We start from the raw sequence: 14,015 nt of genomic DNA on the forward strand, positions 1-14,015 counted from the left end.
CTGCTCCAGAGCGCACATGACCTCAGATTGGAGCGAAGGTTCACCTTCCAACAGGACAACAACCCTAAGCACACAGCCAAGACAAAGTAGAAGTGGCTTCAGGACAAGTCTCTGAAGGATCTGCAGAGAGGAATACTCCCCAAATACATGTGTGCCAAGCTTGTAGCGTCATACCCAAGAAGGCTTGAGGCTGTAATCACTGGCAAAAGTGCTTCAACAATGTACTGAGTAAAGGGTCTGAATACTTATGTAAATGTGATATTTTAGTTTAAAATGTTGTATACATTTGCAAATATTTCTAAATACCTGTTTTTTCTTTGTCATTATGGGGTATTGTGTTTAGATTGATTAGGAATAAAAAAAACTATTTAATCGTTTTTAGAGTAGCGTAACAAAATGTGGACAAAGTCCAAGGGGTCTGAATACTTTCCGAATGCACTGCATGTAACAGAAATACTGACCATCGCTGGTAGATGATCTGTTTGTTGACAGTGTGTATGTGTGTGTTCTCTCATAGACAGAGTGTTTGGAAGGTGTCTGGAGTTACCTAGTGCGGACCTATACACCTATGATGTGTCAGCCTCTGCTCTACAGCACCTGAGGAGTCTCCTCCAGAAACTGTCCCACAGAGGTACTGTCTGTCTGTCTCTCTGCTTGCCTGCTTGTCTTTCTGTCTCGCTGTCCCTGTACAGATGCGTGTGTATGTCTGATTGGTCCGTCTGTCCTGTCGACATTATAAAACAGATTCAGCTGTTATGTGAAAGCAAGCCAAACGGTCGGATTACACATTTGGCCCAGAGGTAAAGGACAGGTAATTTGCCTCATACAGGCCTTTGTTCCCTGATCATATAACGGCAATAGGAATCTAATTGACTCGTACGATTGCAGGACATTTAGTGCTTATTTTGTGGATGAGTGACTGTGCTGCATGCGGCGTAATTGCATTAGATTTTCTCTCCTGCTCAATGAATGAGAGCACAGCAGCTAATGTGCTTGTTAAACAGGGTAGATACAGGAGAACAGGACACAGAACTGGCCCAAGGATGTCCTCAAACAACAGGAGAGAGAACAAAGTTGGAAAATATTGTCTTTGCAGGGATGCAATTTATATTCTCCTGTATTTACCCCCCAAAATGAAACGTTAATTAGCTGCTAATGTGGCTATCATAAAGATCTACAAATGCCATGATGATCTGGACGAGACTGTCGAATCGAGACAATGGTAAAACATCTCTGGATTAACTATCTAATGTTAGCTAAATGTAGTAATGAATGAATTGGCCAGATGTCTTTAAATGGACAATTCTGTGAACTGCCTTGTACAAGTTTTAAATTGACACAATACCTGTTAGCAAAGGTGTCAGCTAGAGATGACGTGCAGGAGTTTGCAGGGATTTGTAATTTTGCATGATGTCTACCTTGACGCTAATTAGCATTTTCAAATCTGATAGTAAATAGAGCCGAATATATTGATTAAATATTTACATGGTTATCAAAACGTCACTCCAGGGTAAGCCTACACGAAACACAGCCCTTATTTTAAGTGTTTCTAAAATCCCCAATGGAAAAATGAATGGTGGAAAAACAATTGGAACCATTTCCCTGTTTGACCATTACCCTGTTTTACGGGCATTATAACACCTCCACTGTGGGGCTTTATATTAGAGATCTGCACACGCACCCGCAGCTTTTCATACCACACCCGTTGGCTTTCTGTCCGATTCCCACCCGCTACCACAAGAACTGGTTGCCAGACTCCCACCCACTACCACAACAACTGGTCCCAAACCTAATTGCAGTCCCGCAATGTTATTTCAGGCAGTTCACTTGCCAGCCATGGTCGAGGAATTTTGAGCCCTGTATACAATATCAAATGCGCAAAAATAACTTAAGAAATAGGTTAAATTACAAGAGATGCTTACATGGCCCATTTATATTAAGCCATCTGTATTACTGGGCTATATCAGCCAATATGCTAGATGTAGTTTGAAGAGAGAAGAGTTGGAGAGACTTGCACTTTCACTTTAGTCATTTGTATAGCCTACCTTTTAGGAGTGGAAAGATTTTCAGACAGATAAATATGGGTGATCAACATTTATATCTAGGCAATGAAGTAAACTATAGCCTAATCATAGGAAATCTGATAACTGCCCCGTGCTTCTCCGCCCATGCATAAACTATAGCCTACTCTATTTAATTGAGACCACACTGAACTTGAAACAGCAAGAACGATGACAGCAACACTTGCTACGTTTTGCATATATGATATAGCCTACGTTTTAGGAGAACGATTTGCAGTCAGAGACAAATAAATGGGTAATCAATACTTATTGAAAATGAAAAGGTGCATGCTCGACTCACCATAGTAGCCTAACGTGTTGATTAGACCGGGCACGTGCAGACGTGCGCAATTGCGCGCATGTTGATTTTGTCCATCCACCCCATACACGATCTGGACATGCAGGTTGAAATATCAAAACATACTCTGAATCAATATTCATTTTTGGACAGGTTGAAACACATGAAACATTCATGGACATTTAGCTAGCTAGCTTGCTGTTGGTAGCTAATTTGTCCTGGGATATAAATATTGGGTTGTTATTTTATCCTTTTTTTTTCTGGATCTTTGTAGAATTATGACCCATTTTGAGTTACACAAAATCGTGTGTTCTCTACCCAGACAATTACGGTTTTTGACAATTGCTTACACATGATTTCTGAAACTATGGCTCATTTTCTCTAAACTCGACACACAAGACCCCAAAACATACACACAGCATGCAAAACGTCACACATCTCTTGCAAAACCAAACACTTAATTCAAAATGATTTTAACTCCTCAAAATTGTGTTTTTGCCGCAAAACTCTACACACAAACCATCAAATGATTGGCCCTTATACATGGATGTGACAAATGTAAAACTTGTGTCTTTTGCATTTTCAGTGGAGTCCACAGCAGTTTGTAGTAGCACTCACACGTGCATGTATGTGCACAAATATATACAGTATGTATGCCTATAAGTATATATTTACACTATAAACAGAAATGCAAGGGGGGGATCAAATGTATTTCTATCTCAAAACATTGTATTTTCATCCAGATTTTGGGATGAACAGTAACAGACAAAACAAATACAGTAGAAGATAAACAAATTGGCTTGTTACTATAAAGAAAAAAACAATTAGGGTTCATCCTGTCTCCTACTTGGGTCTGGCCACAGCACCTCATCAACATCACAAGCGATGTTCTCTCTGGCTAAACAGCGGGGGAAGTAGCGTCTGGAGTGGCATATCCAGCCCTGGCATGCCCTCTTATCTATGTCACCACAGGCCTCCTCCGTCGCCTGGAGAAGGGGTAAACGTTGGTGGGGTTGGCAATCGTATACCTTATAACGCCACGCCGAAAATAACTCTTCTATTGGGTATTAGAAATGGAGAGTATGGTGACAGGTTGAGCGTCAAAACTTGCGGATGGTCAATAAACCAATTGCGGACTGTTGTAAATTTACATTGTCTCAGATGACAACAAACCTGGCCTGCTCTGGTCCATTCCTCTGGTCATTTGGGAATGAGGATATTATGCATAGTGTCAAGGACGGCAATAATGTGGGCAGTATTGTTAGGACTAAGAGTGGTAGGATGATGAAGGTCACCATTCTGACTAATGGCTGCACACATTGTGATGTTGCCACCACACTGTCCAGGGACATTGACGATGGCACAGTATCCTATAAGGTTTCTTCCTCTGCGTCTTGGTTGAGAGAATGCAAAGCGAGTGCAAAGCTGTCATCATGTAACGGTTTTCCTCCTCTTCTGAAGAGGAGTATGAAGGATCGGACCAACATGCAGCGTGGTAAGTTTTTGTCATTTTATTCAATTGCACTGAACACTAAAAATAAGTAACAAAAAGATCAACCGAAACAGTTCCGTCTGGTAACTAAAACAAAGACAGAAAACAACTACCCACAAATATAAGTGGGAAAACAGGCTGCCTAAGTATGGTTCTCAATCAGTACCCCCCCCACCCAAAGGTGCGGACTCCGGCCGCAAAACCTAAATCCCTAGGGGAGGTTCTGTGTGGGCATCTGTTCGCAGTGGCGGCTCTGGCACGTGATGTGGACCCCGCTCCACCATAATCTTGGCCTACTTAAGTGGCGCCTTTGGAGCGGCGACCCTCGCCGCCGACCTCGGACTGCGGACCCTTGCAGCGGGCCCCGAATAGACGGGAGACTCCGGTGGCTCCGGAGTGAAGGGCGGCTCCGGAGTGAAGGGCGGCTCCGGCGGCTCCGGAGTGAAGGGCGGCTCCGGCGGTTCCCGACTGACGGGCGGCTCCGGCAGCTCCGGACAGGAGGGCGGTTCCGGCAGCTCCGGACAGGAGGGAGACTCTGGAAGCGCCGGACAGGCGGGAGAACCTGGAGGGAGGAGACAGAGAGACTGCGTGGGGCTGCCACAGGACCCACCAGGCTGGGGAGACCTACAGGAGGCCTGGTGCGTGGAGGCGGCACCAGATGGACTGGGCTGTGGGGGAGCACTGGAGCTCTGGTGCACAGCCTTGGCACCACTCCTCCAGGCTGAATGACCACTTTAGCCCGGACCCTCCAGAGTGCAGGCACAGGTTGAATCGGGCTGTGGGTGAGCACTGGAGATCTGGTGCATACCACTCTCCCTTAGGCTCAATGCCCACATTCGCCCAGCACGGGCAGAGCGCAGGCATAGGGCGAACTGCACCCTCCCAGCGCCTTGGAGACACAGCACGCAGTGCCACGGCGCAGGATACCCTGGGCCAAAACGCCGTACCCAAGACCAAACACGCTGAGCAGGCACAACACGCCCTGGCTGGATGCCCACTCTCGCATGGCACTTGCGGGGGGCTGGCCTATAGCGCACCGGGCTATGAGCGCTTACTGGCGACACCGTGCGCTTGACCGCATAACTCGGTGCCTGACCAGTACTGCGCTTCTTCCGGTAAGCACTGGGAGTTGGCTCAGGTCTATCACATGACTCCGCCAATCTCCCCGTGTGCTTCACCCCCAAAACAATTTGGGGGCTGCCTCTCATGCCTGTTACCTCATATCGCCGCCGCTCATCTTTCGCTGCCAGTTCTTCCTTGGGAAGGCGATATTCCCTAGCCTGTGCCCAGAGTCCCTTGCCGTCCAATATCTCCTCCCAAGTCCAGGAGTCCAGAACCCTCTGCTCCTGGTTACCACTCTGCTTGGTCCGGTTGTGGTGGGTAGTTCTGTAACGGTTTTCCTCCTCTTCTGAGGAGTATGAAGGATCGGACCAATATGCAGCGTGGTAAGTGTTTGTAATTTTATTCAATAGCACTGAACACTAAAAATACAAAGTAACAAAAAGAACAACCGAAACAGTTCCGTCTGGTAACTAAAACAAAGACAGAAAACAACAACCCACAAATCATAGTGGGAAAACAGGCTGCCTAAGTATGGTTCTCAATCAGAGACAACGATAAACAGCTGCCTCTGATTGGGAACCATACCAGGCCAAACACAGAAATACCAAAACATAGAACAACACATAAAATGCCCACCCCAACTCACGCCCTGACCAAACTAAAATAGAGACATAAAAAAGGAACTAAGGTCAGGACGTGACACATCAAGGCAAATGGTGTCTACTCTGAAGAATCTCAAATATGAAATAAATTTTGATTTAACATTTTTTTAGTTATTACATTATTCCTTGTGTTTTTTCATAGTTTTGATGTCATCACTATTATTCTAGAATGTAGAAATAGTACAAATAAATAAAAACCCTGGAATGAGTAGGTGTGTACAAACTTTTAAATGGTGGTATATATATATATATATACAGTGCCTTGCGAAAGTATTCGGCCCCCTTGAACTTTGCGACCTTTTGCCACATTTCAGGCTTCAAACATAAAGATATAAAACTGTATTTTTTTGTGAAGAATCAACAACAAGTGGGACACAATCATGAAGTGGAACGACATTCATTGGATATTTCAAACTTTTTTAACAAATCAAAAACTGAAAAATTGGGCGTGCAAAATTATTCAGCCCCCTTAAGTTAATACTTTGTAGCGCCACCTTTTGCTGCGATTACAGCTGTAAGTCGCTTGGGGTATGTCTCTATCAGTTTTGCACATCGTGAGACCGAAATTTTTTCCCATTCCTCCTTGCAAAACAGCTCGAGCTCAGTGAGGTTGGATGGAGAGCATTTGTGAACAGCAGTTTTCAGTTCTTTCCACAGATTCTCGATTGGATTCAGGTCTGGACTTTGACTTGGCCATTCTAACACCTGGATATGTTTATTTTTTAACCATTCCATTGTAGATTTTGCTTTATGTTTTGGATCATTGTCTTGTTGGAAGACAAATCTCCGTTCCAGTCTCAGGTCTTTTGCAGACTCCATCAGGTTTTCTTCCAGAATGGTCCTGTATTTGGCTCCATCCATCTTCCCATCAATTTTAACCATCTTCCCTGTCCCTGCTGAAGAAAAGCAGGCCCAAACCATGATGCTGCCACCACCATGTTTGACAGTGGGGATGGTGTGTTCAGGGTGATGAGCTGTGTTGCTTTTACGCCAAACATAACGTTTTGCACTGTTGCCAAAAAGTTCAATTTTGGTTTCATCTGACCAGAGCACCTTCTTCCACATGTTTGGTGAGTCTCCCAGGTGGCTTGTGGCAAACTTTAAACGACACTTTTTATGGATATCTTTAAGAAATGGCTTTCTTCTTGCCACTCTTCCATAAAGGCCAGATTTGTGCAATATACGACTGATTGTTGTCCTATGGACAGAGTCTCCCACCTCAGCTGTAGATCTCTGCAGTTCATCCAGAGTGATCATGGGCCTCTTGGCTGCATCTCTGATCAGTCTTCTCCTTGTATGAGCTGAAAGTTTAGAGGGACGGCCAGGTCTTGGTAGATTTGCAGTGGTCTGATACTCCTTCCATTTCAATATTATCGCTTGCACAGTGCTCCTTGGGATGTTTAAAGCTTGGGAAATCTTTTTGTATCCAAATCCGGCTTTAAACTTCTTCACAACAGTATCTCGGACCTGCCTGGTGTGTTCCTTGTTCTTGATGATGCTCTCTGCGCTTTTAACGGACCTCTGAGACTATCACAGTGCAGGTGCATTCATACGGAGACTTGATTACACACAGGTGGATTGTATTTATCATCATTAGTCATTTAGGTCAACATTGGATCATTCAGAGATCCTCACTGAACTTCTGGAGAGAGTTTGCTGCACTGAAAGTAAAGGGGCTGAATAATTTTGCACGCCCAATTTTTCAGTTTTTGATTTGTTAAAAAAGTTTGAAATATCCAATAAATGTCGTTCCACTTCATGATTGTGTCCCACTTGTTGTTGATTCTTCACAAAAAATACAGTTTTATATCTTTATGTTTGAAGCCTGAAATGTGGCAAAAGGTCGCAAAGTTCAAGGGGGCCGAATACTTTCGCAAGGCACTGTATATATATATATATATATAGTAACCGGAAGGTTGCAAGTTCAAACCCCCGAGCTGACAAGGTACAAATCTGTCATTCTGCCCCTGAACAGGCAGTTAACCCACTGTTCCTAGGCTGTCATTGAAAATAAGAAGTTGTTCTTAACTGACTTGCCTAGTTAAATAAAGCTAAAATAAAAAAACAAAAAATGGTGCCACATCGGCGGTCATATCCGCAGCTAAAATCCATGTGACCGTTTAGTCACGGTAACTAGGCTTCTCCAAGCTCTGATACTGCTGATTATCATTAGTATTATCATTATCATCTACCAAACTTGATAACTGCCTGGTATTCAGCACTCTTTTGTCCCTCTAATCACTCTGACATTGATGCAAATGTTTTCAAAAATCAAATCAAACCCTTCATAGGAGCCCATGAGCTCGTGTTGCGCAACATTTCTATAGACTGTGCAATTGGCTGAGAAAACAGAGTTTTGATGGCCTCTATTAAAAAGAGGAGGATGCCATCAGCTTTCTATAGGCTAGGCCTACTATATTTATATATCAACTTTCCTAGAATTAAGCACATTGCTTTGCTTTACAACAGGAGTATAGCCTACCTGGCTGGCATGAAAATGAACCATGGGAAATTTTAACCAAAACAGTTAGGCTTTTATGAGCTCTATACAACCATCACAGCTGTAAAGAACCATTCCTGATATGCAAAAAAATGCAGTTCCAGTTAGATTTCTAGAATTGTTTGCTTGAATATCTGTGTTTTTGCATGTACCTATGCTATACAAAGATAAATATATATATTTTTTTACTAATACAATCTGTTAGTTGGACTTATTGCACCTGATACTGAACTGATTGTTCCAGTTTAGATGCTTTAGGTAGTCTAATTTATTAATTTCTCTATGGTCCAAAACACCACGAGGGCTGGTTACCAACGAAAACACAATGAAGGCTGGTCTATGCTGTTTTTTCAGCAGGTTTTTTCTCTCTCTCTCTCTCTCTCTCTCTCTCTCAATTCAATTTACTTTATTGACAATGGCAAGTTCATTATTACTTACATTGTCAAAGTATACATATCTAAAAATAATATATATATTTATAAATAAATGGTGGGACCAACAGCACTAATAAACTAATAATAGTAGTAGTGGACATGGGATTACCATTAACAACAACTACAACAACAATATTAATGAGAACAACAATACATTAAAGCAATGGTAGTAGACCAGTGTCAACATGACTGAGAAGACACATGACATGGAATGAAAGACAAAACAAAACAAGATGGGAAATATTATCGACATTACTTTGCACTTTTCACTGGCTGTCCCTCAGGTTGTGGCAGGAGGACACATATTTGGCTGCCAAAACTGCACATTTTGGCTTTTCACCCAATAAATATTAGATTTTTTCTTCATCTTTTATAGTTTCAAATGATTTGTATTGAATTATAATTTTGGGAAAGAAATATTCTCTTAGGTCTGAGTATTTGTCACAGTGTAATAGGAAATGCAGCCCTGTCTCTACCTCTCCCTTGGAGCAGAGTGAACACAGCCTGTCCTCTCTGGGCAGCCAGGTTAGTCTGTGACGACCGGTCTCTATAGCCAGACTGTGCTCACTGAGTCTGTACCTAGTCAATGTTTTCTATCAGTCACAGTGGTCAGATAGTCTGCCACCATGTACTGTCTGTTTAGAGCCAAATAGCATTGAAGTTTACTTTGATTTTTTGTGGTGTCTTTCCAATAGGTGATATATTTTTATTTTTGTTTTGTGATGATTTGGTTGGGCCAGATTTTCTGAGTGCCGTCCTGCGGCTCTATGGGGTTGGTTTGGGTTGGTGAACTGAGCCTCAGAACCAGCTGGCTGAGGGGACTCTTCTCTTTTTTCATCTCTTGACATTGTAGAGCTGTGTGTGTGTGATCTCTCTCTCTCTCTCTCTCTCTCTCTCTCTCTCTTCGCTCTCTGCTCTCTTCTCTCTTTCTCTCTCTCTCTCTCTCTCTCTCTCTCTCTCTCTCTCTCTCTCTCTCTCTCTCTCGTTGTTCTTATGTCTGTCACGGTGGCAGATGAAATCGACCAATCGTTTGGTGCCTCCAGCCAAGACCAGACATCTGAAGCTTTTTAATTGATACAGTGTAATAGCAAAAATAGGTTTTTGACCAGTGCATTACCAAAGTAAGTATATGCTTTAATTCATGACCTTAAAAAAAAATTCATCAAATTAAATTATATATGTAATTCCAGGTCTCATTCACATTTATGCAGTATATATAACATCCTATATCGTTATCCTCAGTTGTATTCTGGCTACAAGACTATCTGAAACATCTGCAATTACAGGCTGTCTCAGCCAGAGGGCAGCAGATACCTTCAGCACAAACCGTGACCACAAAGCACAAACCTCCACCAGGTAATTGGCTTTACAGGCCACTTTAAGCTTAATCTTTTATAACAGACCTAAACGAGTGTTGAAAACCATTTAAAAAAAAGCGGGCATCCATAGGAAATTATAATCGGAGAAATGAATACTAGGAACAGCGTGAGACCACAGCATTTAATCGAATTACTTCTCTGAAATAAACGGATGAGACTGAGAAGGATGAGAGTAGGTGCGTCAGTTTGTTCCAGCTCTATTTCCAGGTGTTAATATCTCTGAAATGTCGTCCTCTCTCCATCACACACTTTTGCTGGCGCTGCTCAGTCTTGAGCTCCGGTTAAACCCGGCTCAGTTTTGCTTGTGTCTCGTAGAACCATATCTAAAGACTGCAGTCTTATCTTTAAAAAAATCACTACACTGTCTATGCTCCAATGTGTTTTATATCTTATCAGCTTTATCCCTATTGAAGTGTCTGTCATCGTCGAGACGTTCCCCTGTTGAAGAGCAGACAGGGCGATTGAGACTATTGCACTGTAACCTAAATGGAAGAGAAGAAAAGAGGAACATCAATTGCATCGATTTGCAATTCTCTTTATCTTGCATCTGAGTTGCTGTAGAAGAAATCATACAATCTGGGCTCTGCGCACAACATCCAACGTCATTAGATCAATAGAAATTGACCCGACACAAAAAAAGGGTTTCTCTTGTTTTTCGTGTAACCTTGCTTTGTTTGGCCGTATCCCTACTGGGAGGGAGCATTATCGGATTTTACATTTTCCACATGCCGCCTCCAAGTGCAAGACTGTCATCCACTGCAAATGATTTTAAATTAGCCTGCACCGATGGGGCTTTGTGCGAAGGCGACTTTGGGATTCATAGCGCGCAAACACAGTGTGTCCGCACCTCATATAGCGAAGCTTTCAAGTCTTCTGTCTTATTTGTTTTAGCATCAGGCTTTTGATAGCATTGTATAACATTGCGCGCATGCGCGTGTGTGTGTGTGTGACATGCAAATGATCTCTTGATAATTTGGTATTTTCATTGGATTATGCCACATTTCGTGCAGGGGAACCTATATCAGATGCGAATGCATTTCTTCACCTAACTTCAAGAGTGTTTTCGTACGTCAATATCGATCTCTGTCTCGACGCCCTCACTGACTACCTTTTCCCCTCACTTTATTCAGACCGTTGTAAAACAATAAGGGGAGGCTGGCAGATGGAAGAAAAGACACAGGCACCGAAGCCTGGTCTTCAGTGGGGAGAAGCACATATTAGGTCAGAACCACGGAGCTTTACCGCTACAGCACGGGTTCTGTTCGCTCTGTAATAAGGACCAGGCTCCCTGCTCTACAGTAGGTTGACCCTTCAAGCATCACCCTTGAGCCATGTGCAAAAGCAGAGTGAATCCTCATTCCTCACTCACTCTCAAGACAAGTGAAGTAAGATAATTCATTGTGACGTTTGCATCACCACAAACAGACAGTGGGTCATTTCAGCACTACTGATCTTCCTCTACACAGGTTCTATATGTGCTCATCGGTGGCTGTGTGTCTTTGCGTTGAGGGGTATCTTCCAGAACAGCAAAACATACAATCAGACCTGGTTTTAAAATACTATTTTAACTCTTTCAAATTCTGTTATAATTTGCTTTAGCCTGCCTGTAGTTCCAGATGGGTGGGTTTCACAGCTTTGTGACGATACCATTGATTCCATTGCAGCCAGGCAAGCTCAATTAAACCCAACGAAATGATTTGAAATGACTTCAAATAGAATTTGAACACAGGTCTGCATACAATATGTCATTTCTCACCCACACTCTGTTATAATTACATTATATACGGTTTGCTGTCTTAGATGTGCATAGGGCATGCTTATTCACACAGACTCACAAATGTAAGCTGTTATGTAAGCTATTTTGAAGAGCTTTCTATAGCTAAGCTAATGACTCCAGCTGTATTTGTTGAAGATCTCAGATCGAGTACTACTTTTGGAGCATGTAGGCGTATTTACTTCCTCTATGCCACAGTATGTGAAAATGGAACTCTTAGGTAAAAAAAAAGTGGAGTATTATTGTTGAACAACTTGTGAGTCATGTGTGGGTTGGACAATTCTTAGTCCACAGTTGATTTGAGCCAACGCATGGGTTTCTGTAAATGGGAATGTCAACTGCTGAAACAGTGTTCTGACGAGTGGAATATTTCCCCAGAATGTTTGTGTCACGGTGTTGCGTTCAGAGGAAGAAGTTGAAGGAATCGTCAGACCAAAATTCAGCGGGGTACATGTTCATCTTTAATATACTGAACACTAAATACAAAATAACAATAGGAATAACTGAAAACAGTCCTGCAAGGTGAAAACACTAAACAGAAAATAACCACCCACCACTAACAGTGGGAAAACAGGCTACCTAAGTGTGGTTCTCAATCAGAGACAACGAAAGACAGCTGTCCCTGATTGAGAACCATACCTGGCCAAAACATCGAAATACAAAACCTAGACTTACAAACATAGAATGCCCACCCACATCACATCCTGATCAAACAAAAAATAGAAACATACAAAGCAATCTACGGTCAGGGCGGGACAGAACCCCCCCAAAAGGTGCGGACTCTGGCCGCAAAACCTGAACCTATAGGGGAGGGTTTGGGTGGGCATTACTCCGCTGTGGCGGTTCTAGTGAGGGACGTGGACCCCACCCCACTTTTGGCTCGGCCCACTTTAGTAATGCCTCTGGAGCTGGAACCCTCACCGCAGACCCGGGACTAGAGGACACCACTGGACTAATGGTCGAGTCTGGAGTGAGTGGCGCCTCTGGCGCCCCTGGACTGACTGACTGACGGGCGGCTCTGGCGCCTCTGGACTGACGGGCGGCTCTGGCGCCTCTGGACTGGAGGGAGACTCTGGCAGCTCCGGACTGGAGGGAGAACCTGGAGGGAGGAGACAGAGAGACAGCCTGGTGCGTGGGGCCGCCACAGGGCCCACCAGGCTGGGGAGACCTACAGGAGGCCTGGTGCGTGGAGGAGGCACCAGATGTACCGGGCTGTGGGGGAGCACTGGAGCTCTGGTGCGCAGCCTTGGCACCACTCCTCCAGGCTGGATGACCACTTAAGTCCGGACCCTCCAGAGTGCAGGCACAGGTCGAACCGGGCTGCGGGGGAGCACTGGAGATCTGGTCATCCACTCGCACCTCTCCCTTAGACTCAATGTCCACATTCGCCTGGCATGGGCAGAGCGCAGGCATAGGGTGAACTGCACCCTCCCAACGCCCCGGAGACACAGTACGCAGAGCCGGCGCAGGATAGCCCTCCAGGCTATGAGAGCGCACTGGCGACATTGTGCGCTTCATCGCATAACACGGTGTCTGACCTGTACCACGCTTCTTCCGGTAAGCACGGGGAGTTGGCACAGGTTTCTCGCCTGACTCCGCCAATCTCCCCGTGTGCCTCCCCCTAAAATAATTTGGGGGCTGCCTCTCATGCCTGAACAGCAATCACTCACCTCATACTGGAAGAAGATTTATTATTATTATTTACTTCAGACACCCAATGAGGCCTTCATCCCCATCATTCGCAGGAGACAGAGATATCGGGGACGTAAGTTGGAGTGCTTTGTAAGGATCCGACGGCGAGTGGGTAATCTGCCTTTACTATAAGTCCTGTTAGCCAACATACAATCATTGGATAACAAAATAGACAAACTATGCTCACGTATATACTACCAATGGGACATTAAAAACTGTAATATATTTCAACAAGTCGTGGCTGATCGACGACATAAATAAAATACAGCTGGTGAGTTTTACGCTGCATTGGCCAGATAGAACAGCCACCTCCGGTAAGACAAGGGGTGGTGGTCTGTGTATATTTGTAAACAACAGCTGGTGCACAAAATCTAATAGTAAGGACGTCTCGAGGTTTTGCTTGCCTGAGTATATCACGATAAGTTGTAGACCACACTCTTTACCAAGAGCGTTTTCATCTATATTCTTCGTAGCTGTCTATTTACCACCACAAACCGATGCTGGCACTAAGACCGCAGTCAATGAGCTGTATACCGCAATAACCAGACAGGAAAACACTCCTTCAGAGGCGGTGCACCTAGTTGCCGGGGACTTTAATGCAGGGAAACATATCAGTTTTACCAAATTTTCTACCAGCATGTTAAATGTGCAACAAGGGGGAA

General features: G+C 44.0%; 1 protein-coding gene across 1 annotated transcript in view; it reads left to right on the plus strand.

Annotated features, from left to right (window-relative positions):
- The window catches only part of LOC112215143 (receptor-type tyrosine-protein phosphatase N2-like), a 268,831-nt gene that overhangs the window by 81,212 nt on the left and 173,604 nt on the right, over nucleotides 1-14,015 (plus strand). The window contains exon 3 of the mRNA XM_024374097.2: nucleotides 518-631. Coding sequence (XP_024229865.2) covers nucleotides 518-631 — 114 coding nt within the window. The remainder of the gene's footprint in view (nucleotides 1-517; nucleotides 632-14,015) is intronic.

The sequence above is a fragment of the Oncorhynchus tshawytscha genome, linkage group LG16 (genome assembly GCF_018296145.1).
Source record: "Oncorhynchus tshawytscha isolate Ot180627B linkage group LG16, Otsh_v2.0, whole genome shotgun sequence".
Lineage (NCBI taxonomy): Eukaryota > Metazoa > Chordata > Actinopteri > Salmoniformes > Salmonidae > Oncorhynchus > Oncorhynchus tshawytscha.